Source organism: Carassius auratus, chromosome 9 (genome assembly GCF_003368295.1).
Source record: "Carassius auratus strain Wakin chromosome 9, ASM336829v1, whole genome shotgun sequence".
NCBI classification, from domain to species: Eukaryota; Metazoa; Chordata; class Actinopteri; order Cypriniformes; family Cyprinidae; genus Carassius; species Carassius auratus.
Window position 1 is genome coordinate 18,759,183 of NC_039251.1, and position 24,053 is coordinate 18,783,235.

A 24,053-nucleotide genomic window follows, 5' to 3' on the forward strand; every position below is an offset into this window, starting at 1 on the left:
GGCAACCAATAGAGAATATATAGTAATGAGGTAGTGTGTTTAGGCTTTATGACTTGATGAGTTTTGAACATACTGTAGCCTAGTAATCATTTTAGCTGGCAGTCCAATGAGAAGTGAGTTACAGTAATTGAGACGAGAAGTTAAGGCATAAATTAGAGTTTTAGTGTCTTTTGTACTTCGAGTAGGATGCAGACAAGCAATATTGATGAGGTGGTAAAATGCAGTCTTGGAAATAATATGAGATTGGAATGTAATTGACGAGTCAAATATTACACCATAATTTCCAGATGGTGTTAACATGGCCCTATCAATGGATATAATCAGTTCAAAAGTTTGAAGAGAGATGATGGACCAAATACAATAAACTCAGTTTAATCATTGTTTAGTTGTAGGGAGTTGCTATGTAACCATATTTTTAATGTCAGCAATACAGGCATTCAATGAATTAAGTGAAATAGTAGAGGCGGAACGACCTGATATGAAAACTTGCAGGTCATCAGCATAATAATGACCATAGCTATGGATAATTTGATCAAGGGGAAGCAAATCAGTGTTGAACAGGAGAGGTCCAAGAACCGAGTCTTGAGGGACACCTTGAGAGAATGAACCAAACGACGATTTAAAGTTTGGAACTCTTATAAAAATAAGTCTATCCAAGTGATATGATATAAACCAAGACACAGCAGTACCCGTGATGCCGATAGCCGAGAAATAAGTATATGATGAGATGGTGTAAACAAAAAAAAAAAGCTGCTGTTAAATCCAACAAGATAGGAATACAGCCAAAATGAGCAGATACTAAAAGGTCAGTCGTAATTTTTAGCAGTGCTATATCAGTGCTGTGGCCTGATTGAAAACATAAGGGGTCAAGAAGATTGTTGGCAGAGATATTTGTGCTTGTAGCTACAAATCAACCACATTTTCAAACAGTTTGGAAATGAACAAGAAATTAGATCTAGGTCTGAATTTATTCAGAACAGACAAATCTAGTCCAAGTTTCTTTAAGATGAGTGTGACCACAGCCATATTTAATCATAGCCGAACAGTCCAGTGTTCTGTCGTTTGTACTACCCTGTCAGATATTGCTACCTCCCATTACTACAGTAGGTAGTACAATTCAACAATGAAAAATGCTACGAGTCAAATTATTTATTTGTTTATTAGCATCTACACCTAGGGTTGAACTCATTGCTATGAATGATGTCAGCATGCTTACTAACTATGCACACAGTGATTGGCTGATAGGGGAGGGGTCTCTGTCAGAGATTTATTTATTTAAATATTGTAGAATGTGATGTTATGTTGCAGTATTCAAATAAAGGTTTAAAAACAAATATATATTTTAAAATGCAAGTGTCACTAATTAAGTACAGGGGGGCTCGAAAGTTTGTACTTAATTTGTGTACCGGGAAACATAGAAGTATCTTCTGTTGCTTACGAAGGGCAGAACTAAATGGAAAAAAATTATATTTCAACAAAATAAGACAAATTTGGCCATCTTCATCGTGTTCAAAAGTTTTCACCCCCCAGCTCTTAATGCATCGTTTCCTTCTGGAGCATCAGTGAACGTTTGAACCTTTATTAATAGTTGTGTTTGAGTCCCTCAAATGTCCTCAGTGTGAAAAGATGTATCTCAAAATCATAAAGTCACTGCTGGAAAGGGATCAAATATGCAAAGATGCTGGAAAACTGAAGAATCTGCAGGACTTTAAAGATTTTTCTGAATAACAGTTCTCAGTTTAACTGTTCAGAACAAACAAGGGACTCATGCACAACCATCACAAAACAGAAAGACAGTCGTGGATCATCAGGTAACAGCACACAGTATTAAGAACCAAGGGTTCCCAAACTTTTGAGTGGTGTTATTTTAATAATTTCAGCATTTTATTTGTCTTGTGGACTAAATGTTAATATCTTTTATGTACAATATCTTACTCAGGACAGTACTAAATAAAAAATAACATGCATGTAGTATGATCTCTCTTATTTTCTGAAAATTACTCGCATTTTCACAGATTCTGCAAAGGGTGCCCAAACTTTCGATCCCCTCTGTATATGTTCAGCCTATTGTCAGCCTCTTAAATGTGTGCTTCTCACAAACAGTTTGTGGATATGCATATAGTAGTAGAATCATCATGGCTGATAGTAAGATATGCAAGCATAAAATAAAACCAAACTGGACGCAAGAACAGCTTCTTGCCCAACTTGTTAATGAAAACAAGGACGTAATCAAAGGAAAATTTTGAGTTAACCTCCAAAACCAAATTAAAAGCAGAACACAAAAGCAGTTTTAATGTTCTTAAAGAAAAATAAAACTATTTAATAATGTTTTCTTTGCATGGATGGGGCATGAGCACATACAAGCATCTAAAATGCATGTAGACTACACAGTTGAAAGCTTACCCCTTTTGACTTGCTGTTAATGTTGAATGTAATAATTACTTACAATAGCAACAGCATTATCCATTATGCAGTTCAGATTGATTACTTTACAAAAAAAAAAAATATATTATTTTAGTTCTTTTACCATTACAATAGTAGTCTGGTCATAATATTTTCAAAAGAATTAATAGTCCCCCTAAAGTTCTAGATATGATTATGGCCTTGTTTGGTATAAATAAAAAAGTTAGTTACAGAGAAAGAACAACGAGTTTATTATTATTATTCAATAAAGAAAATAAGTTTATTTTGTTGTGAAAGTGCATGATATTCTAGGCTGCCCATGAAAGCTTTTTTTTTCCCCCAGTGTACATAAAACATCCTTTAGTTAATATAGCGATATCTACTGTAATAGAAATGAGTCGAACCAGACAAATTAAAGAGTCTATCAAAACTGTGTTTGAAACACGGAGCCGAATTCCTCAGGAAGTCATAAAACAGTCTGTGCCACAAGTCCCAAGCAAGATGAGCAACCAACTTGTTAACACAACAGCTTTCAACATTAACACCACTAGAACAATTATTTACAATTTCAATTCGAAGAAGAGAAATTTGGTGTCAAATGTGTTGTTCGTAATGGAAATGCAACGCTGGACATAACATGTAAACCCATGAGATCGAGTAACACAAGTATCATTGACTTCCCCCACCCAGCAGAACCAGACTGAAATTCCTAAGGGGGAAGGGCTTTAAACCTTTGTCTTCACAGAACATCAGAGAATGACAAAGAAACTGTCTTTTGTACATATATATGGACCAAAATGAACTCCAAAATGACTTCTAAATGAATATCATTCCATCGCTTAACTCCATATTCATTTATATGTAACCCACACATTCGACTATCATGTTATAATCACTTATTGTGTATGTCTTTTGATAACTATAGGATACATAGTCATGTCTAGTATTGATCTAATTGAATCTGCTTGCTTGATATTGTCCTGACAATCATTTATTTTTTCAAATATATCATAACCTGGTTATAGGAATCATGTCCAAAATTAGACCCTGCAAGGCAGGAAAATTCGGACCACATGCCGCAGTAAATAAAATGTTCGCGGTCATATGGGTTTGGGCACCATAATACATCTAAAAAATTCATTAAAACAGCTCGACACCGCTTTAACTTGGCACAAAAATATGTGCCCAGATCTTCCATCACTTCTCCCGTTTAGTCTAAAATCGTGACCGTGTCGACTGTCACTTTATGTTTGAGAATCGATTGGACCAACCAACACAAGTTTCGAAAAAGGAAAAGGGGAAATTTATTTTAAAGACCTTCTCTCGGAGCGTGTCCAGGTTTTTTTATTTTATTTAATTTTTTTTGTGAATTCTGCCGGTATTCAGACAGTCTCATGCATACAGATACAGATTCGGGCTAGAATCACCTGCATTTTTTGTTGTTGACATTTCTAATCGTAAACACAGCCATGTTGAAGCCTGCTAAAAGATGCTAAATCGATTATACAATCGATTCTATGAACACTTGTCACTCAAATCAAACAGGATTTTTTTTCACAAAAGCCAAATAAGCAAAGTAAATGGTCTCTCATTTGTAGGTTGCATTGACACCTAGCGGTGGATGCAAGTAAAATAGTTCCTAATATTTTTTTTCTTCTCACCTGAAATTCATGCAATTTACATGTTTTTGACAAAGATTTCAATTTGTTTGTGGTCTATATAGCCTGCATCAAAATGAGGTTTGCTATTATGTGCCCGAAGACACTGGTTGAAGACCCAGTCATTGACGTCATTTATTTAAAATTTGCTAATTTGTTTAAATTCATACCTACGTAATCACATCACCATTTTTTTTTTCTTTTTAATAACATTGAAACTTGAAAAAAAAAATATAGACCTAGATATAGACCTGTAGACCCTTTAAAAAAAAAAAAAAAACATTTTTACTGTTAATACAAACCAAAATATTTAAGGATGGCCTGACTGAACTGCTGTGAAGAGAGAACTGAAGATGAACGCCGAGCCAGATAATGACTCGTTCACGAGTTAAGAATCGGTTTTCGGATCACCAGTAGTTCTTTTGGACAGTTCGATTCAATAAACTGGTTGAAGAAAACGGTTCATCGGTTATTTTGCGCTCGATGTAATGGCGTCATTTGCGATGATTGCCCTTGATTCAAGCCTTCGGTTTACCCGCACTCATAACACTAGCACAGAATCAGTTCAGAATCAATCACAAAAAGAATCAGTTCGGTTCGGACACTCTGCGTGTCGGTCTGCTTCACGCTGAATCACACATGCGCAGTATCATCAGCTCCTCGATTCTCGAATCGGACACGTCTGACAGAAACTGTACTTGACTTGTGAACGAGTCATTATCTGGCTCAGCTCAGTGTATATCTCTCTTCAGAGCAGTTCAGACAGTGTACTGTTTGAGTACATTAATTACTCCGGGATATTGGTTTGTTTGAACTCAGAGGGAGTGTCAGCCACAGCTTAAGTCATTTGTGGATTAATGCGTATTGGAGACGTGAACGGTTTAAAATGATTAAGTTCGATTTGGTGAACTGGTTCAAAAAGATCCGGTTACATCGAATGATTCGTTCGAGAACCAGATATCACAAACTGCTTTGTTTTGAACTCTCTCACAACAGACACGGAAGAGAAGACAATGCTGAAAGTCGTAGTTTTTGCTATTTTTGGACCAAAATGTATTTTCAAAATATTCTAACTGACCCTCTGATGTCACATGGACTACTTTGATTGTTTTTCTTACCTTCCTGGACATGGACAGTAGACCGTGTACACTGTTTCAATGGAGGGACTGAGAGCTCTCGGACTAAATCTAAAATATCTTAAACTATGTTCCAAAGATAAATGGAGGTCTTACAGGTTTGGAACGACATAAGGGTGAGTTATTAATTACATAATTTTGATTATTGGTTGAACTAACCTTTTAATATCAAGAAATGCGCATTGTGCACAAATGCTCCAAATAAGGTTGACATTATTTTAACATCAGTTAGTCTTGAGCGATATGTCAGTAAATATGTTGATAGATTTTAACTATACTTAGTTTGAAATGTCTATTGAATATTATTCCTTTTTTTAAAGAGGGGGGGGGGGGTGAAATGCTTCATGCATACTGAGTTTCTTACACTGTTAAAGAGTTGGATTCCCATGCTAAACATGGACAAACAAGTTTCAAAAATTAATTTTGTATGTTTGAAGGAGTATTTTTGTTCCAAAAATACTCCTTCCGGTTTGTCACAAGTTTTTTTCGAGTATGGCTCTGTGTGACGTTAGATGGAGCGGAATTTCCTTATATGGGTCCTAAGGGCACGTCTGCCGGAAGAGCGTGCGCTCCCGTCTAGCAGAGCACTGAGAGTACAACAGACTTCACTGATCAGAGCGAGAGCGTCGCGAAATGTCACAAAAGAAGTGTGTTTTTGGTTGCCAGGGCAAGACAACCCTGCACAGATTATAAAAAAAAAAACAGCATTAAGGGACCAGTGGATGGAGTTTATTTTTACAGAGCATCAACGGAGTTGTGCAAGTGTTTTTGTTTGTTCCCTGCATTTCGAAGATGCTTGTTTTCGTCGGATTTGCACATTGTTTACTTCTTAAGGATAATGCAGTCCCAACGAAAAAGGGTCACGATCGTGTGTTGGAACCGCAGGGGGTGAGTAAAACTGCTTCAAATATCTCTGTGTTGTTAACTTGGCTATCGGCGCGTAAGCACATCAAGTAAACAACATGCGATGTTGTCTTCAAACTGCACTTTCCACATGTACAGCTTAAAAAAAAAAAAAAAGACGACATAAAGTGGAACTTAGTCAATTTCCAAAACCGCTAAGCAAATATATACAGTTTCAATACATACCACATAGAGACATTGTTACTGATGCTGCTCTTGTTAAATTTCAGCCTCTGGATCTGATTCTGGATCATAAATATACGCTGAATCTGACTGTTAGCCATGGTTTGTTTTGCATGTTTTTTTACTCACGCTAATGTCACAACTTCCAAACGCTCTCAACGCAAAAGCCTACTGGCGCTCGTGATTCTTTAGCTCCGCCCACACGTCACGCCTCCAGCCAGTCGTGTTTTTCCGGGAAAAATCGGTACAGACTATCTTTCTCTTATAAATATAATAAAACTAAAGACTTTTTGGAGTTATGAAGGATGCAGTACTACTCTATAGGTACTCTAGATTAACAGGATATTGAGTGAAAACAAGCATTTCACCCCCCCCCCCCCCCTTTTAACTATGGTTGTATATACAAGTATATCTGATTTAAAATTTATTGTTAAAAATGTCTATGAACAGCAAGATTATATATATATATATTTTTTTTCTTCATCAATAGGAAGACTTGACCAAAATTTTTGCCTCCCATGGCTACGATGAAAGACCGGAAATGAAGATTCCTGCTCAAATCACTAAGAAAGCGGCCAGGACAGAGAAGTATTATTGACTGTCCACACATACAGACTACAAGTCCACTGTTTATTTTTAAACACATGAACAAGAATTTGATATATCGCTCTCCACTTAATTTGTTACACATCAAATACGGTTTCCAGCTCTATGCCTTTACTGTTTTTCATGCAGGCCTACTGTTCAGTCATCCTATATTTAATCATGCAAAACACCTGAATCGAAAGTGATGTGAACTGGTTTCAAGTAGTGTGGAAGTTTGTTTGGGCAAAATTACTATGATTACAAAACGATGACTTATTTAAAAAGGCACATGGTTCTTTTCTTTAAAAGTATTTTAGTAAATATTCCCAAAGTACAGACTCTTAAATTATAGGGAATATCATGGTAGCCTTACTATTTTTATACTACATACTTATAAACAATTAATTTTCTAATTAGTGTACTTAAAAAGAAGATCCAAGAATGCAAGACAGGCCGCTTCATGGAGAAAGATAAACGGATCATAGAAGAACTGAAGAGTCTTCACTGTGATCCCCATCCATTTTGTTCTGTGTATCCCTCAGAAACAGACTTCAGTAAGTATAAATCTGCTTTAAAGGTCAAAAGACAATTCCTGCTTTTTCTCCTGCTGTTAGATTTTCATGCATGAAGTTTACAAATAGTTCCTAACATTTGTAATTGTGAGTTATTTTATCTATTAAGTAATAATCAACAATATCCGTAACGGGGAGCTTACACCAAACTAAGATGCTTGCATTATCTTTACAAAACTCGCGTAATGTTTTTGATACTTGACTAATTTGTCAATGCCTTTTACTATAAAGTATGTAGTCTAAAATCTGCCACTTGATCCTCGGATGTGGTGTCAGTTGCTTCCTCTAATTAAATGTAGTTAAAGTTACACACAAAAGTAAAATGTACAATAAAGTTGTCATGCATTTTACATTTTCTTTTTTTCAGCATTTTGGAGGATTGTCATGAAAGGACCGGCTGAAACTCCCTATGAGAATGGAACCTTTGAGCTGTATTGTCAGTTTGGTCGTGATTATCCAGTGAAACCACCTGTTGTTCGGTTCTATACTCCTGTATCCTTAAGCCTTAGAAGTGCCCCAGTAATTTTCAGAAACTAATTTCTGTTTTTGATTAATATATTAAGAGTAGAGCACAGAAAACACTTTTTTTTTACACTATAAAATCACATTTTGTACACTATAAAGTTCTTAACTGCAGTATAGATCTACCATTGCAACATCAACAGTGTGGGAAGGATTTGCCACAACATATTTGATCGAAACTACTCTGCTGATGTCACTATGAGAGAGATCTTGGATGCTGTACATGGACTTCTGATACTCCCAGAGGCAGAAGATCCACTGGACAGGTAGCCTCTTAATCTTCATCTGGTGTTTTTTGTTTTGTTTTTTGTATTTTTATTCATTGAACTTAATCTAATATAATCAGAACCGAGATGAAAGCTCATTCAAGTTGCAAAATGCATTCCATTATTTATCAATGATATGATTCTAAATAATGTAATAAACTTAAGAATACAATAAATAATGAATGAGTACATGTATTTTTGTCCACTGTCTATCATTTCTTTAGCATATTAGCAGAGGAATTCCTGACTAGCAAAGAAGTCTACGAGCAAGCAGCTAAAGATAACACTGCAATAAACGCATGTCAGTCCATGGAATCCATTGAAAAGGTAAATTCTTTTTTATTCAGTTTTTACCAACAACCGATTCCCAGACGTTTTGTCAGAGGAATCCTGTTTATGAATATTAAAGGACACACTGTCTAAAGTCATACAGTTTTAAATGTCAGAAGCACAAATAAAAAAATATTACATACATTTTTAAAGAGTGAAAATATGAGATTAGAATATAGAAGCATACTTGAGCAGCCCCCTTCCCATTATTTCAACCAGTTAAAATTATATTTAATAATGTAGTAAGCAATCTGGGCTCTGTACACTTGTAGTAAATTAAATTGTGAATAATTCCTATATGTCAGGATATTATCCTGTTTTATATTTATTAAAAAAAAAAAAAATCACCAATGATTATTTATATTTTTCTCATTTTCATCTGCTTTTCAGCAATACATAGGTGAGAGCAATGTTCAAGTGCCTCCTCATCTGGTATGCCCCTTGTCAGGGAAGATATTCGTTGATCCTGTCAAGGCCAAAGGTGGATGTGTGTACGAGCGAAGAGCCGTTGAGGAATATCTTAAGACGTAAGATTCAGTGGATTGGTCTCTGAAAATGTACATTTGCATTCCATTGATATTTTATTTGTGTTAGTGCATTGAGAGTTTGGAGTTGGGTGCTCAAAGGAAAAGTCTTGTTTCTTACTGTTCTTGAGGAGTTGAACCATTGAAGTACATAAAACATCTGGGAAAGTCAGTTTACTCCTTGAGGAAATGTTATGGTATACAAGGTTGAAACTAAGATTTGCAAAAGACGGTGATGATGAACATGAATAACAGGGTTCCTTACTAGACAGAGGCTCACAGATGAGCTGTTTGCTCAGATAGGTGTCTTCTCACTTTTTTTTTTTTTTGCAGGAACAATAAGGATCCAGTTACAGGGAAGCCACTTAGCTGCACAGATCTTATTCCAGATAAGAACATGAAAAAGTCTGTTGTGGAGTATCGTACATCCCAGATTGAGGAAACTGATCCCTAAATAAAGTAGATATTGCTTTGGCAGTGATTCAGCTGCACTATAATCACACAATACTCGTATCTATAATATTCATTCTCTTTCGATTGTGGAACCCAACTTTTTACATCTTCACATGTAGAAATGACAAAATTTCACTGCATATTTGGTGCATTTGTTGTTCAGTTCATCTTTGTATAATGTATATCTAAGTTCTAGAAGAGAGTTTATAATGGGGAAAAAAATCTTTGAATCTCTTTAATGGACAAATAAATATACTTAATTTTCGGGGAGGGGGGGGTTGTTTGTAAGAAAAACTGAGAAAACTAGTGTATGAGGGATAGAGTTGCGGTTTCATTTCACCAATGTTATTTAGGTTTAAAGTGTGTTAAATTTACATTTTCCATATCAACCTGTGAGTCTTGGTTGCTTTGTATATATGCATTCGGAGGTTCCAAATAAAGTATGTATGCATGTATGTATTTTATATTATATTCAGGTCACAAATGCACATGGCACACGTTTAGAAAACATTTCAGAATTTCTTCGGTTCACTGTGTTGTTAGGTGAATGTATACACAGACAACTTTTTATTAAAATTTACATTTTATTGCAGATCATAATTCATAGTTAACCTACAAATGGTTTAAAGCATTGTAAACTGGGTGGAGCCGCCTCTCATCCAGGCTGGTGATAATAAATGGTGCTAGTGATCACAACAGTCTTCAACAACTAATGCTTCTGATCACATCATTCCTCATAATAGGTTTGACCGTTCTGAATCTTCCAGACTTTATCACCTGGAGGTTATTTCTGTTAAATTTTGTCAAAAACAACAACACCAAAAGTTGCTGCTTAGCCTGAAATAGAACAACTTTCTGATGTATGTGGTTCAGTTGTCAGCGTCAATGCAACAACAAAATTCACTAGGAATCGGTATTCATCCTCAATCATGTATGTCACACTGGTCTTTCAGCATGTCAGGAAGACCATTATAGACAATTCATTAGAGGAAAAAAAATAAAGGAACACAGATGGCAAGAGCCAGCTGCGAGACCTTAATATTACTCCAGAACATTTGGCTTCGGATATATAAGATCTAGACGACTAAATAGTGCTAATAAAATATCTTTGCAAGTGGAACACATGAAAGCATCAAACGCGCACAATCACACATACTCATCTGTCTTGTCTTAGAGAAGCAACTGGTGTCTTTAACCAAACAAATGGTTATCCAGACTTCCTAGAGCTGGACAACATGTCCTTATCTTCACATTACGAATCCATACATTTTCTTTCAAGATCCTTCTCCAAATAATCTCAGACAGCCTTGCACATTAAGCTCAAATAAATTCAGCAACATTCACGTGACAATTACCATTCTAACTTTTTGAACTACAGTGTTTGTGCTTTTAAATGAGGCACACAAGTGTCCTCCTGCTTCCTTTGAGAGTCCTGATTGGATTCTCCAAAGATGAAGAACTCAACCTAAATGGATAAACAGGAAGAAATGGCACGGTAGCAGGGTTCTCATGGGGTTGTTTATAGTTTTATCAACATTGCTTTAGGTTCAGAATGATGGGAAATGGATAGGCAGTGGAGGTGAATTCGGACAGATTATGGGACAGAGCTGAAACTATTAGGGAGTTGCTGTTCCCCGGCCACTCTTCATCTTCTCCAGCCTTTTCGAGAGGTGGCTGTTACTGGACTCCAACTCTTCAATCTTATCCAGTGCAGAGCGTAACTATCATAAAAATAGTTGAGCAAGCCATTCATTTTATTATATGGACAAGTATCACTGGAATTTTTTTTTTTTTTTTTATGAAAGTAGAGCTATTGGGCTATATTACCTCTCGCTGCATTTTGCGTTTCTCAGCTTTGAGTTCGTCCTCCACCTTCTCTGCATTTTCAGATGCAGCTTTGTAACGGGTCACATGACCCTCGAGCCTTGTGACCTATAACATGAGTTTCAATTTAAAACACTTCAAATGTTTCACTATTTTAGAAGAGTAAAATGAGTTATTAATAGTAATGAAATATATTAAAAGAACTCACATTCTGTTCAAGTGCTGTGACTTCTTGCTCTGATTTGACAAGCTTAAATTTGAGGTCATTGATTTGTCTGATTGCATCCCCTGAAATAAAGAACATTTACAAATAAGTTTTATTTATAAAGTGCCTTTCCAAAGCTCAAGGTCATTGTACAAGGAGAGAATACATAAATACAGCTTTAATCATAAATTCATGTGATTGTACTCATGCATGCAGACATAAATACAGTGACTTAACAGCAAAACCAGAAAGAACACCACAAATACCCAGTAGTTACACAGCAAATCAATCAGAATAAGGCTTGAAATAGTATAAAGAAATTATAGTTTTTTTTGTTGAGATATGAATAATTATATAGTTACAATGATGCAAAGAATTGGTGGAAGAGAATTTTAGAGTTTCTGAGCTTCAGCACTGAAAGATCTACCACCCATTGATATGATAAGCAGGTTTGAATCAGATGAATGAAGAGAGCGAGAAGGTTTATAATAGTGCAGCAGTTCAGATAAATAATGGTGAGTAAATCCATGAAGACATTAAAAAGTTAACAAAAGCATTGTATACTGAATGTGAACAGAAACAGGCAACCAATAGAGAATATATAGTAATGAGGTAGTGTGTTTAGGCTTTATGACTTGATGAGTTTTGAACATACTGTAGCCTAGTAATCATTTTAGCTGGCAGTCCAATGAGAAGTGAGTTACAGTAATTGAGACGAGAAGTTAAGGCATAAATTAGAGTTTTAGTGTCTTTTGTACTTCGAGTAGGATGCAGACAAGCAATATTGATGAGCTGGTAAAATGCAGTCTTGGAAATAATTTGAGATTGGAATGTAATTGACGAGTCAAATATTACACCATAATTTCCAGATGGTGTTAACATGGCCCCATCAATGGATATAATCAGTTCAAAAGTTTGAAGAGAGATGATGGACCAAATACAATAAACTCAGTTTAATCATTGTTTAGTTGTAGGGAGTTGCTATGTAACCATATTTTTAATGTCAGCAATACAGGCATTCAATGAATTAAGTGAAATAGTAGAGGCGGAACGACCTGATATGAAAACTTGCAGGTCATCAGCATAATAATGACCATAGCTATGGATAATTTGATCAAGGGGAAGCAAATCAGTGTTGAACAGGAGAGGTCCAAGAACTGAGTCTTGAGGGACACCTTGAGAGAATGAACCAAACGACGATTTAAAGTTTGGAACTCTTATAAAAATAAGTCTATCCAAGTGATATGATATAAACCAAGACACAGCAGTACCCGTGATGCCGATAGCCGAGAAATAAGTATATGATGAGATGGTGTAAACAAAAAAAAAAGCTGCTGTTAAATCCAACAAGATAGGAATACAGCCAAAATGAGCAGATACTAAAAGGTCAGTCGTAATTTTTAGCAGTGCTATATCAGTGCTGTGGCCTGATTGAAAACATAAGGGGTCAAGAAGATTGTTGGCAGAGATATTTGTGCTTGTAGCTACAAATCAACCACATTTTCAAACAGTTTGGAAATGAACAAGAAATTAGATCTAGGTCTGAATTTATTCAGAACAGACAAATCTAGTCCAAGTTTCTTTAAGATGAGTGTGACCACAGCCATATTTAATCATAGCCGAACAGTCCAGTGTTCTGTCGTTTGTACTACCCTGTCAGATATTGCTACCTCCCATTACTACAGTAGGTAGTACAATTCAACAATGAAAAATGCTACGAGTCAAATTATTTATTTGTTTATTAGCATCTACACCTAGGGTTGAACTCATTGCTATGAATGATGTCAGCATGCTTACTAACTATGCACACAGTGATTGGCTGATAGGGGAGGGGTCTCTGTCAGAGATTTATTTATTTAAATATTGTAGAATGTGATGTTATGTTGCAGTATTCAAATAAAGGTTTAAAAACAAATATATATTTTAAAATGCAAGTGTCACTAATTAAGTACAGGGGGGCTCGAAAGTTTGTACTTAATTTGTGTACCGGGAAACATAGAAGTATCTTCTGTTGCTTACGAAGGGCAGAACTAAATGGAAAAAAATTATATTTCAACAAAATAAGACAAATTTGGCCATCTTCATCGTGTTCAAAAGTTTTCACCCCCCAGCTCTTAATGCATCGTTTCCTTCTGGAGCATCAGTGAACGTTTGAACCTTTATTAATAGTTGTGTTTGAGTCCCTCAAATGTCCTCAGTGTGAAAAGATGTATCTCAAAATCATAAAGTCACTGCTGGAAAGGGATCAAATATGCAAAGATGCTGGAAAACTGAAGAATCTGCAGGACTTTAAAGATTTTTCTGAATAACAGTTCTCAGTTTAACTGTTCAGAACAAACAAGGGACTCATGCACAACCATCACAAAACAGAAAGACAGTCGTGGATCATCAGGTAACAGCACACAGTATTAAGAACCAAGGGTTCCCAAACTTTTGAGTGGTGTTATTTTAATAATTTCAGCATTTTATTTGTCTTGTGGACTAAATGTTAATATCTTTTATGTACAATATCTTACTCAGGACAGTACTAAATAAAAAATAACATGCATGTAGTATGATCTCTCTTATTTTCTGAAAATTACTCGCATTTTCACAGATTCTGCAAAGGGTGCCCAAACTTTCGATCCCCTCTGTATATGTTCAGCCTATTGTCAGCCTCTTAAATGTGTGCTTCTCACAAACAGTTTGTGGATATGCATATAGTAGTAGAATCATCATGGCTGATAGTAAGATATGCAAGCATAAAATAAAACCAAACTGGACGCAAGAACAGCTTCTTGCCCAACTTGTTAATGAAAACAAGGACGTAATCAAAGGAAAATTTTGAGTTAACCTCCAAAACCAAATTAAAAGCAGAACACAAAAGCAGTTTTAATGTTCTTAAAGAAAAATAAAACTATTTAATAATGTTTTCTTTGCATGGATGGGGCATGAGCACATACAAGCATCTAAAATGCATGTAGACTACACAGTTGAAAGCTTACCCCTTTTGACTTGCTGTTAATGTTGAATGTAATAATTACTTACAATAGCAACAGCATTATCCATTATGCAGTTCAGATTGATTACTTTACAAAAAAAAAAAATATATTATTTTAGTTCTTTTACCATTACAATAGTAGTCTGGTCATAATATTTTCAAAAGAATTAATAGTCCCCCTAAAGTTCTAGATATGATTATGGCCTTGTTTGGTATAAATAAAAAAGTTAGTTACAGAGAAAGAACAACGAGTTTATTATTATTATTCAATAAAGAAAATAAGTTTATTTTGTTGTGAAAGTGCATGATATTCTAGGCTGCCCATGAAAGCTTTTTTTTTTCCCCCAGTGTACATAAAACATCCTTTAGTTAATATAGCGATATCTACTGTAATAGAAATGAGTCGAACCAGACAAATTAAAGAGTCTATCAAAACTGTGTTTGAAACACGGAGCCGAATTCCTCAGGAAGTCATAAAACAGTCTGTGCCACAAGTCCCAAGCAAGATGAGCAACCAACTTGTTAACACAACAGCTTTCAACATTAACACCACTAGAACAATTATTTACAATTTCAATTCGAAGAAGAGAAATTTGGTGTCAAATGTGTTGTTCGTAATGGAAATGCAACGCTGGACATAACATGTAAACCCATGAGATCGAGTAACACAAGTATCATTGACTTCCCCCACCCAGCAGAACCAGACTGAAATTCCTAAGGGGGAAGGGCTTTAAACCTTTGTCTTCACAGAACATCAGAGAATGACAAAGAAACTGTCTTTTGTACATATATATGGACCAAAATGAACTCCAAAATGACTTCTAAATGAATATCATTCCATCGCTTAACTCCATATTCATTTATATGTAACCCACACATTCGACTATCATGTTATAATCACTTATTGTGTATGTCTTTTGATAACTATAGGATACATAGTCATGTCTAGTATTGATCTAATTGAATCTGCTTGCTTGATATTGTCCTGACAATCATTTATTTTTTCAAATATATCATAACCTGGTTATAGGAATCATGTCCAAAATTAGACCCTGCAAGGCAGGAAAATTCGGACCACATGCTTGGTAAGATACACATATGATTTATGATACCCCCGAGCCAAGACAATATCTGATTGGTCAAGACAACATTTGAGGTGTGGCCAACAGGCCAGTTTAAATACTTAGGACACCATAAAATCTTTGATTTTATTTCTAGCCTTGCTTTTGCTATCAGTCATGCCAGCTTTTTAGTCTCTAGCTATGCTGCTGCTATTAGTCATGCTGTTTGTCATCACTGTTCTTTGAGCGTGGTTCCAGCGTGCTTGGCCTGCAAGCCTGCTGCTACTTAGCCACGATGAGAAGAAGCACCACCTTGTCTCGTCAAACTTTATTTCATTTCTTTTCTTTTCCGTTTGAGAGTTTCGGGTTCTGAGTTAAGTTTTGTAACGTTGAGTCTCCGATGCCTGACCTTGGGTGCCCGTTCAACTTCGACCAGCGCACACGACTCTGCACTTTCAGCCAACGCCCAACAACCACGGGCTTCCCAAGACGTCACTTCAGCGACTGAACTTCCAGCCAATCAACGACACCGGGATACCCCTTTCAACGGGAGTCCCTTTCACAAGAAACCAAGGCAATGTACCCTCAGACATTTGTGCTGGTGTATCTAATATAATTTTAACCCCATTGAGGAACTCAATGCGAGCGCTAATTACGTGATTGATGGTTGTTCATGTCTATGCAATTTAACGTATTGCTGTAAACTTGGGATTCCATATTTCCATTCTCTTAAACTCATCTTTCTCTAACTTTCGATCTTCCTGCAACTTGTGTGAATGTGTGTGTGCGTGCGTTTGTGTTAGATTAGTTTATATGTCTTAGATTTATCTAATAAAGCCTTATTCATATTGAAAAGAGAAGTATCTTGTGTTTTGTGCTTACAAGTTAATGTCTTAAACTGCCGATCTTGTTACTGTGCTAATTGATAGTGTTTCGCTATAGTTTGGATATTAATATCCAGCGCAGATTTGATGTTAAACGGCTTGTTCAGTGAATCGCAGGGCGTCTCAGTGATCAGCCGTGAAACAGTGATTCTGTTCAAATTCCCTTTAAATTATTAAATGATTCCCTTTGAGCTAAATTGACCTGTTTCAGTTACACTACAATATATCTAGGCTTTTTCCCCTTGCAATACAAATCCCCTCCCAGCCCACCCTTCTTTAGCTGTCAAGAACCAGCCCTGATACATGCCCAGATCCATTAAAAATGATTGCTAACAATGTAATGAACAGTGTGAGCTGAAGAACTTTTGCCCATAGCTGACAGAGTGCAGGCAGTTTCTTACTCTGTATATCCATGATGCTGGAGTCAGCACCATTCTCCAGCACATCTCCCTGTGGGCTGGACGAATCCTCCATACCATTCTTCTGTTTCTTCTGCTCAAGCTGACCTTTCAATCGCTTAACCTGAATAGAAAAAAAAACAAACAAACAGAAAATCATGCTTGTAATGGCACAAAATGAGGATAAAGTCAACGTAAGGTACTGTAACTGCCAGCAGCGCACCTGCTCTATTAAGTTTTCCCTCTCATCAACCAGTTTTCGCAAGCGAATTTCTGAAAAGCAAGTTCAAGAGAGACCATTAGACAACAATCAACATATTTTTCCTTGCAGGTTTTTTTTTTATTTATTTTTTTTATGAAAAACAACAGTTTATCTACCTTAATAAAATTAAACAATTTTGGGACATTCATGTATTTTAACAACTACAGTTAAACATCTTAAACATGTATTTTGCAATAATAAAATATTACATTCTCATGTTAAAACAAATTCCAAGGTTAGACAGGAAAGATTTCACATACCAGGGGTGGGAGGAGCCAAAGGCATGGAGGGGGAGGAGTCAGGGCATGCAAAAAGTGAGGCTATCCTATGCTGGGATGTGAAGGATGAGGATGGACAACATGCAGAAACTTCAGTGACCTCAGAGGCTTCAGCCTCATGAAGTCAAAATCTCTTAGCGTTCAATCTGTACGTCTATTACATGACAGTGTTTTTCATGTGAGCTTGAGGTTTGTGAAGCAATGAATGTGTGACAGTGACATATTATCATTTTTGTCCTAAAAAATAAAACTATCATGACTTAAAAATAAGTCAATCTTATCTGAAGAAGTTTAATTAAATGTCCTGTATCAATATACTTACAAAATTTACATAATAAACAATAGTGTAAAACAAATTTTTAATTGCTCAAGTTTTATTTTAAAATACATGGTTCACTTAACAAACACTGTCTCAATGTTCCAACACCATCTTCACCTAACAGAATCAAATATTTCCTTTTTTTTTCCAAACTTATCTTCCAACAAATAAATTGTAAAATCAAAACATAACTTCAAAGCTCCGGTCAAATTCTTAGAGGATTGTTTAATAAGTTTGGCACACAATAACTTTTTTATTTTTTATTTACCACCATTTTTAACAACATAACACCCATTTAACCCAAAATACATTATAGGTCCTTTGTTACCGAAAACAGTGTAATTAAGGAGTTGCTAAACATGACTGCAGCACAGACAGAAAGCTGATCAGTTGTATCACTCATATAGTATAAGGAACATTTTATTCATGCTCATGTAAAATTTCATAATACAAATGACACTTTAAACCCATAGCATTTAATAAGTAATTGGTTTGGGGATTTTAAATACTGTTTGAACTAATTTCAAGTGTTCTGTCTGTATTGTTAATCAGGTGTAAAACATGTATAAAATGTTTGCTGAAAAGATGCAATGACTGATAACTGGGATTGATTGTAAGATAGGTTTGGTTATTTTAGGGTTCTCTGAAGTAATGGTCCCAAAATAATTTCATTAGGAACAGCATAAGTGCAAAATACTTTTTTCCATTGAAGATGCTGGGATGAGACTCAGCAATGTCCTTGTCTATTAAGACATTTTACATTCTTCTTTCCCCTTGCCCTTCCCTTTCCCTTTTCCACTTTTTTTAGATTCTTTTCTTTCATGTGCCTTGTTTCTTTCTGTGGTTTCCTTCTCAACTTCCAGATCTCCTGAAATACTTGACACTTTGTTTCCGTGTTGAATGGAACTATTGATCTCTTGGCCAACATTTCTTTTCTCCATCTCTGAGATCAGATTAACTCCTTTACTGAGCGTCACATTTTCTGATGCCTGCTGATGCTCCTCAAATGCATCTTTATTTCCAGAAGTCTCATGCTGCTGATCATTAGGTTTGACTTCACTGCTGATTTGGCTGTCCTCTGTTAAACATCCTTGTATAACTGTTGTTGTTTGTGGGTTTTCTGTGTCTTGTCCATCATCTTTCTGCTCTTTAGACTTTGATTCCTGATCTGCAAGTTCTAGATGTTCTTTCTGAGTTTGGTCCTCATTGGTGACATTACTTTGGAATTCCTGTTTTGCTTCTTGGATGTAATTTTTGAAAAGAGTACCTTCTTCTGTTGGCTGATCTAGAACATTTTTTAGAGGGGCATCTGATGATGCTTCAAGATCCATTTCATCAAAATCAAACGATTCTCCTTCATCTTCCTCTTCTTCTTCTATCAGCTCTTGAGCAGCCACATCTGACTTTACCAGAAGGTCTTCTCCATCTTTAGACAGTTGCACTTTAAGCTGATTTTGGATCGATCTTTCCTCCTCATCTTTTCCAACCTTAGGTTCTTGGTCAGAAGAATCTGACTCTCCAACTGATTCCTTAATTGCTTCATTGGGAGACGAGTGATCCTCATGCACAACCTGAACCTGTGTCTCAATTAAAGGGGTGTTGTCACCATGGCTTCCATCAGACATGTTTTCAGTAGGTACTCTAAGGTTTTCTTTATCCAGATCATCTTGTCTCTCAACCTCTTCCTGGTCTAATCCTAAACCAATATTTTCTTGGGTATCAGACAATTTTTCAGTAGGCGTTTTAAGGTTTTCTTTATCCAGATCATATTGTCTCTCAACCTCTTCCTGCTCCAATTCTGCTCCAATACTGTCTTGGGTATCAGACACTTTTTCAGTAGGCGTTTTAAGGTTTTCTTTATCCAGATCCTCACGTCTCTCAACCTCTTCCTGGTCTAATCCTGATACAATACTTTCTTGGGTATCAGACACTTTTTCAGTAGGCGCTTTAAGGTTTTCTTTATCCAGATCATCTCGTCTCTCAACCTCTTCCTGCTCCAATTCTGCTCCAATACGGTCTTGAAGTTGGTTTTCCATTGGCTGATCAATAGATGGTTCCTGGATTACCCTTTCAGCTTCATTTTCCACATTCTCCTTTACAGAGGAAGGGGGATGAGCAGAGTCATCTTGATATTCAGGGTTAGTGGTCCCATCTATATCAGTGTTCTGGACATTTACCTCCTGTTCTTCCACTTCACAGTTCAGATGACTCTTCACTTCCTTCATGTCTATTGATGAAGATCTCTCAATGTTCTCAGAGCAGCTGATGGACTCAACACCCCCTTCACCTGCATCCATGGACTGAGCAGCAGGTTCACGAGGCAGTGAAGTCTCAGTTTCTGAAGATACAAGCTCACAACTAAAGTCTACAGCTTCAGAGTCAGGATTTGTTGAATCCTCAGTGTGTTTATCAATAATGTTTGCAGGGTTAGAGATAACTTTGCTGGACAGATCATCTGAAATGATACCATTGCTAGATTCAGGACAATCAAAATTAGAGATTGTTTTAGAAATTCCTGCTAAATCAGCTTCATCTGTAACTAACCGAATTTTATCTTGAATCTCATCAGCATGTATATTTGCACTTGTTGTTTTGATACCATCCAATTCACTGGTTCTTTTAGCATCAGGTGGGACATCTGTATTCATCGTTGTTTGGGATACATCATTCCCTAAGGGCTCCTGATTGTTTCCTTCTAGATCACCTTCTGTTTTTTGGTTTGGGTTGTCTTCACTACAGACTGTTTTAGTCTTGTCATCTATCTTTGTGTCAATCTCTAGCTTGTGACTTTGTTTTTGCTTCTGCTTGTTTTTCTTCTTCCTTTTCTTCTTTTTATTTGAAGCACTAGCACCTTGGGTTTTGGCAAGCTTGTCTGTTTGAGATGATTTTGCAGGCTCCTCTTTGAGTTCATCATCAAGCACAGGTTGACCAGGTTTATCAGGTTCATCATGGACAGAACCAGAGACAGACTCTAAAGGAGTTTCTTCTTTGATGACCTGACTAAGTTTGACACATTCACTCTCTTGTTGATCTGTCTCCAAATGTCCATCCTTGTGAACAATGCACTCTAATTCCTCTGTATTAGCTCTTGAATCTTCTGGTATATGTGCCTCAGATTTGATCTGCTCCGTGGGTCTTGTAGCAGTGAGTTTATCATCACCAACAGAACTTGGAGGTTCTTCAGGTCTATTCTCAGGCTGCTCTACACCCTGATTCATTTGATCCCCAAGATCTCCAATCTCATTTGCTTCTAAAGCTGCATTTGTAGAACTGAGCTCTGCTGAAATCTGCTGATTCCCTGGCACCCCATCATCCAAATCTTTTTGTTGCTGGTCTTTACACACCTTCAACTGATGAGTGCCTGGGAGATGATTGAGGTGTCAGTATTTAAAATCTGTAGAAGCCTTTGAATATTTGGCAAATTTTTAGAGCAAGAAGAAAAAGAAAGAGGGAAAGGAGCAAAAAAAGACTCCATGGCAAAGTTCTTAAACCCATACAAATCAAAAGTCTTGAAGGATGTCCCGAAGAAGAAAACCCCAAAATAAAGTCAAGAACTGAACAAGCTACACTGCAATTCCTTTTCTTGATTTTGATGTTAAATTCAAGGATGTTGACATTTTCAGCAAATTTACAAACACTCATTCAGCAGAGTATTGAAATGTAGACTCAAGAAAGAGACATGGCTCTGTAGTGTTAACTTTCATTCTAGCTGTATATGTAAAGTGGATTCAGAGAAACAGGAAAGGGTGAGAGATGTTAATGGGACGGTGACAGTTTGGTTAGACTTGGCTTGAGCTGTACAAGCCAAAAATGCAAAGTGTCAAAGCTAAAACATGTTAGCATGCTATGAATGAAGCTAAGGAAAGCAGCTTACCTAGTACACTACTCCCCTCTCGGATTTCAGCTGATGCAGTTTGAGAATTCTGATCAGCCTTTCCGACTTCATCTGTTTCTCCATTGGTGGCCAAGTCGAGTCCAAGGACAATGCCATGTTTCTGGACAGCAAAACAGTTTAATATTAGTATACTTATTATTTTTAAAAAATCTGGTTAAATTTAGATGCACTGGACCTAGATTTCTTATTTGTAAATATGTATTTATAGAAAATATATTTACGATACAGTTCATTCAGTCAGAGATTGAGTGTTAATGAATCTCGGTTTACATTATAGTCTGGGTCTTAGCATCTGTACATGAAAATGAATATAAAGCTTTTTCGTTAGGAAAATGTAATGAGAAAAGAGTGAGCCCTAGTTTCACCACACGCATCAATACCTTCAAAATATCTTTGAGCTGAACAACCTCATCTCTAAGCTCATCCCGTTCATTTCGAATGGCATCAGAAAATTCCTTCTGCCTTTCTAATGCCTGAACAGCACCAGAAGGGATTTGGCAAAGATGCGGGCGAAGAGGAGAGAAAGAAGGTGAAAGCAATGAAAACATCAGTGCTGCAGACAAGAACAGTTTTGCAATGACAGACAGGTTGTAGCAGGAAACAGATGTGGAATCTAGTTCAACTACAATTATATGTTTGACAGATAACATTATATTTCTCTTACAGTGAAGGGAATGACAAATACAGTTTTTACAGGAGTTGGATACTGAGGGATCATACCCCAATTTTTTTATTCTTCCACTCAATAGTTTCCTGGAGGTCAGAAATCTCCCTAACATTGCCGTCTTGCTTGAGCTGTAATTGACGGATCTCCTATAGAGAGATATTGTGCATGGAAGAAGACCAAAGATGAAGGAAGGAGAGAAGCTGTTAAAGCAGATGGGCAGATAAGCCAAGCATTTGAAAAAGACCAGGTTTTAGCACATGCATAAATACCACAATACTCACAGTGAGCAGTTCTTCACTCTGTTTCAACGTCTCCTTCAGTTCACTGAACTGAAACTGCAGTATGCTATGAGCATGCTTCTCTCGTTCAAGGTCCTAAAATATAAAACTGCCTTCAGTTGTTTTTTTTTTCCCTTTAAACTGAATATATAAGAGCGTTATCACTGAGATTAAAGTACAAAAATGCCATTTGTACACAACTCATAAAATGACAAAAAAAAAAGATTACAAAATTAAAAAAAATTTAATTTCCAATTAAAAGCTCTTACTATTTTTACAATCTATTTTTTGTGGTTCCACAACATATTAAACAAAACATTACAATGCACACTTGACTGTACAGACCTTACACTTTTCCTCAAGCTCACGGCGTGTTTCAAAGAGCATCTCCTCCAGTTCCATTAAAGAGTCTTTCAAAGTGTCCACTTCATACATCATATTGGTCTTCTCATTGTCCAGCTGTGCATTGGAGACCATGGCCTTACGGTACTTTTCCTCCACTTCCAAAAGAGAATCCTTTAAAAAGTCAGACACCACGATGAAAACCAGCCAACACTCACAAACACACGTCTGCATACATTTCTATACCTCAACCTCTACATCAGTCTTAAACACAATTCTAAACTAAATTTCTCCTTAACATTAAAAATTGAATCAAACTAAATCATGAAGAGGGATGTGTAACGATATGTTTCGGAGAATAAGATACAGTCAAAGATGAAAGCAAGGCGGAGAAAATGAGGCTATAGACCTCAGTGGCATAGACATATAAACATGCAAGATGAGAGAACCAGAGACTAACATCATATCATCTCATTGTTTTTCTGATCCACCACTCGCTGGTTAAAAAGCACAAAATGTGTTGTTCCTTTGCCAGCACTATAATATATAAATCAAAACAAAGCAGGTTCTTGCTGGGCTTTTGGACTGGCACTGCCTTTACCAGCCATGTACCTTGAGCTCTTTGAGGTTCTGCATGTGCTTTGCCTCCACATCTTGAATCTGATCCTTAAGCTCATGGATCTCCTGAATGAAAAGCATGAAGAGTGAGGATGAAGAGGAAGGATAAAGGATGCAGTGGAGGAAGAGCAATTGAAGGGTAAAGAACACCAGACTTTCAAATGAATTACTGTGCAAAAAAAAAAAAAAAAAAACAAGTACAAAGCTGTAGAAAATAACAGTGAAGCAGATCATAAAAGGTGGTCAGTCCTGCTCCTGAAGAGTTCAACACACAAACATCTTAGTTATATTGTTTAGGTGTGTTTGATTGGAGCTGAGAATTTGTTGGAAGACAGGTCACTAGAAATAAGACTGAGCAACATAAAGAAAGTGGAAATTGTTTTCTGTGAGCAAGATGAATGATGAAAATGAGCAATGAGTTCTTATCAGACTAAATTATATAATAAATAAATATATTTATAAAATATGTACTATTAACTAATTTGCCATCAAATGCATACCATGTAA

The 24,053-nt window shown here is 36.4% G+C and overlaps 2 protein-coding genes across 17 annotated transcripts in view; one reads left to right on the top strand and one right to left on the bottom strand.

Annotated features, from left to right (window-relative positions):
* Positions 1-6,777: 6,777 nt before the first annotated feature.
* Positions 6,778-10,228, top strand: LOC113108622 (ubiquitin-conjugating enzyme E2 8-like). The gene is made up of 7 exons (XM_026271843.1): positions 6,778-6,871; positions 7,286-7,422; positions 7,808-7,932; positions 8,083-8,228; positions 8,453-8,555; positions 8,949-9,085; positions 9,416-10,228. The coding sequence occupies exons 1-7, from the start codon at positions 6,825-6,827 to the stop codon at positions 9,534-9,536; spliced, it is 816 nt and encodes a 271-aa protein (XP_026127628.1). The 5' UTR covers positions 6,778-6,824; the 3' UTR covers positions 9,537-10,228.
* Positions 10,100-24,053, bottom strand: part of LOC113108620 (leucine-rich repeat flightless-interacting protein 2) — a 36,202-nt gene continuing 22,248 nt past the window's right edge. For 8 of the 16 annotated variants that reach the window (XM_026271826.1, XM_026271828.1, XM_026271830.1 and 5 more), the window contains 7 exons: positions 23,541-23,612; positions 22,932-23,102; positions 22,590-22,682; positions 22,362-22,454; positions 22,022-22,114; positions 21,621-21,741; positions 17,992-21,107 (listed from right to left, as the gene is read on the bottom strand). In XM_026271826.1, coding sequence (XP_026127611.1) covers positions 18,493-21,107; positions 21,621-21,741; positions 22,022-22,114; positions 22,362-22,454; positions 22,590-22,682; positions 22,932-23,102; positions 23,541-23,612 — 3,258 coding nt within the window. In that variant the 3' untranslated portion in view covers positions 17,992-18,492. Of the gene's footprint in view, positions 11,257-11,362; positions 11,468-11,567; positions 11,648-16,890; positions 17,012-17,110; positions 17,161-17,991; positions 21,108-21,620; positions 21,742-22,021; positions 22,115-22,361; positions 22,455-22,589; positions 22,683-22,931; positions 23,103-23,540; positions 23,613-24,053 lie in introns of those variants that run through there. The other 8 variants (XM_026271831.1, XM_026271838.1, XM_026271839.1 and 5 more) reach the window with 6 other exon arrangements.

Coding starts and splice junctions, on each gene's coding strand:
- LOC113108622 (XM_026271843.1), top strand. CDS start 6,825: ATGAAGATTCCTGCTCAAATCACTAAGAAAGCGGCCAGGACAGAGAA. Junction 6,872..7,285: donor AAAGCGGCCAGGACAGAGAA/GTATTATTGACT, acceptor TTTTCTAATTAG/TGTACTTAAAAAGAAGATCC. Junction 9,086..9,415: donor GTTGAGGAATATCTTAAGAC/GTAAGATTCAGT, acceptor TTTTTTTTGCAG/GAACAATAAGGATCCAGTTA.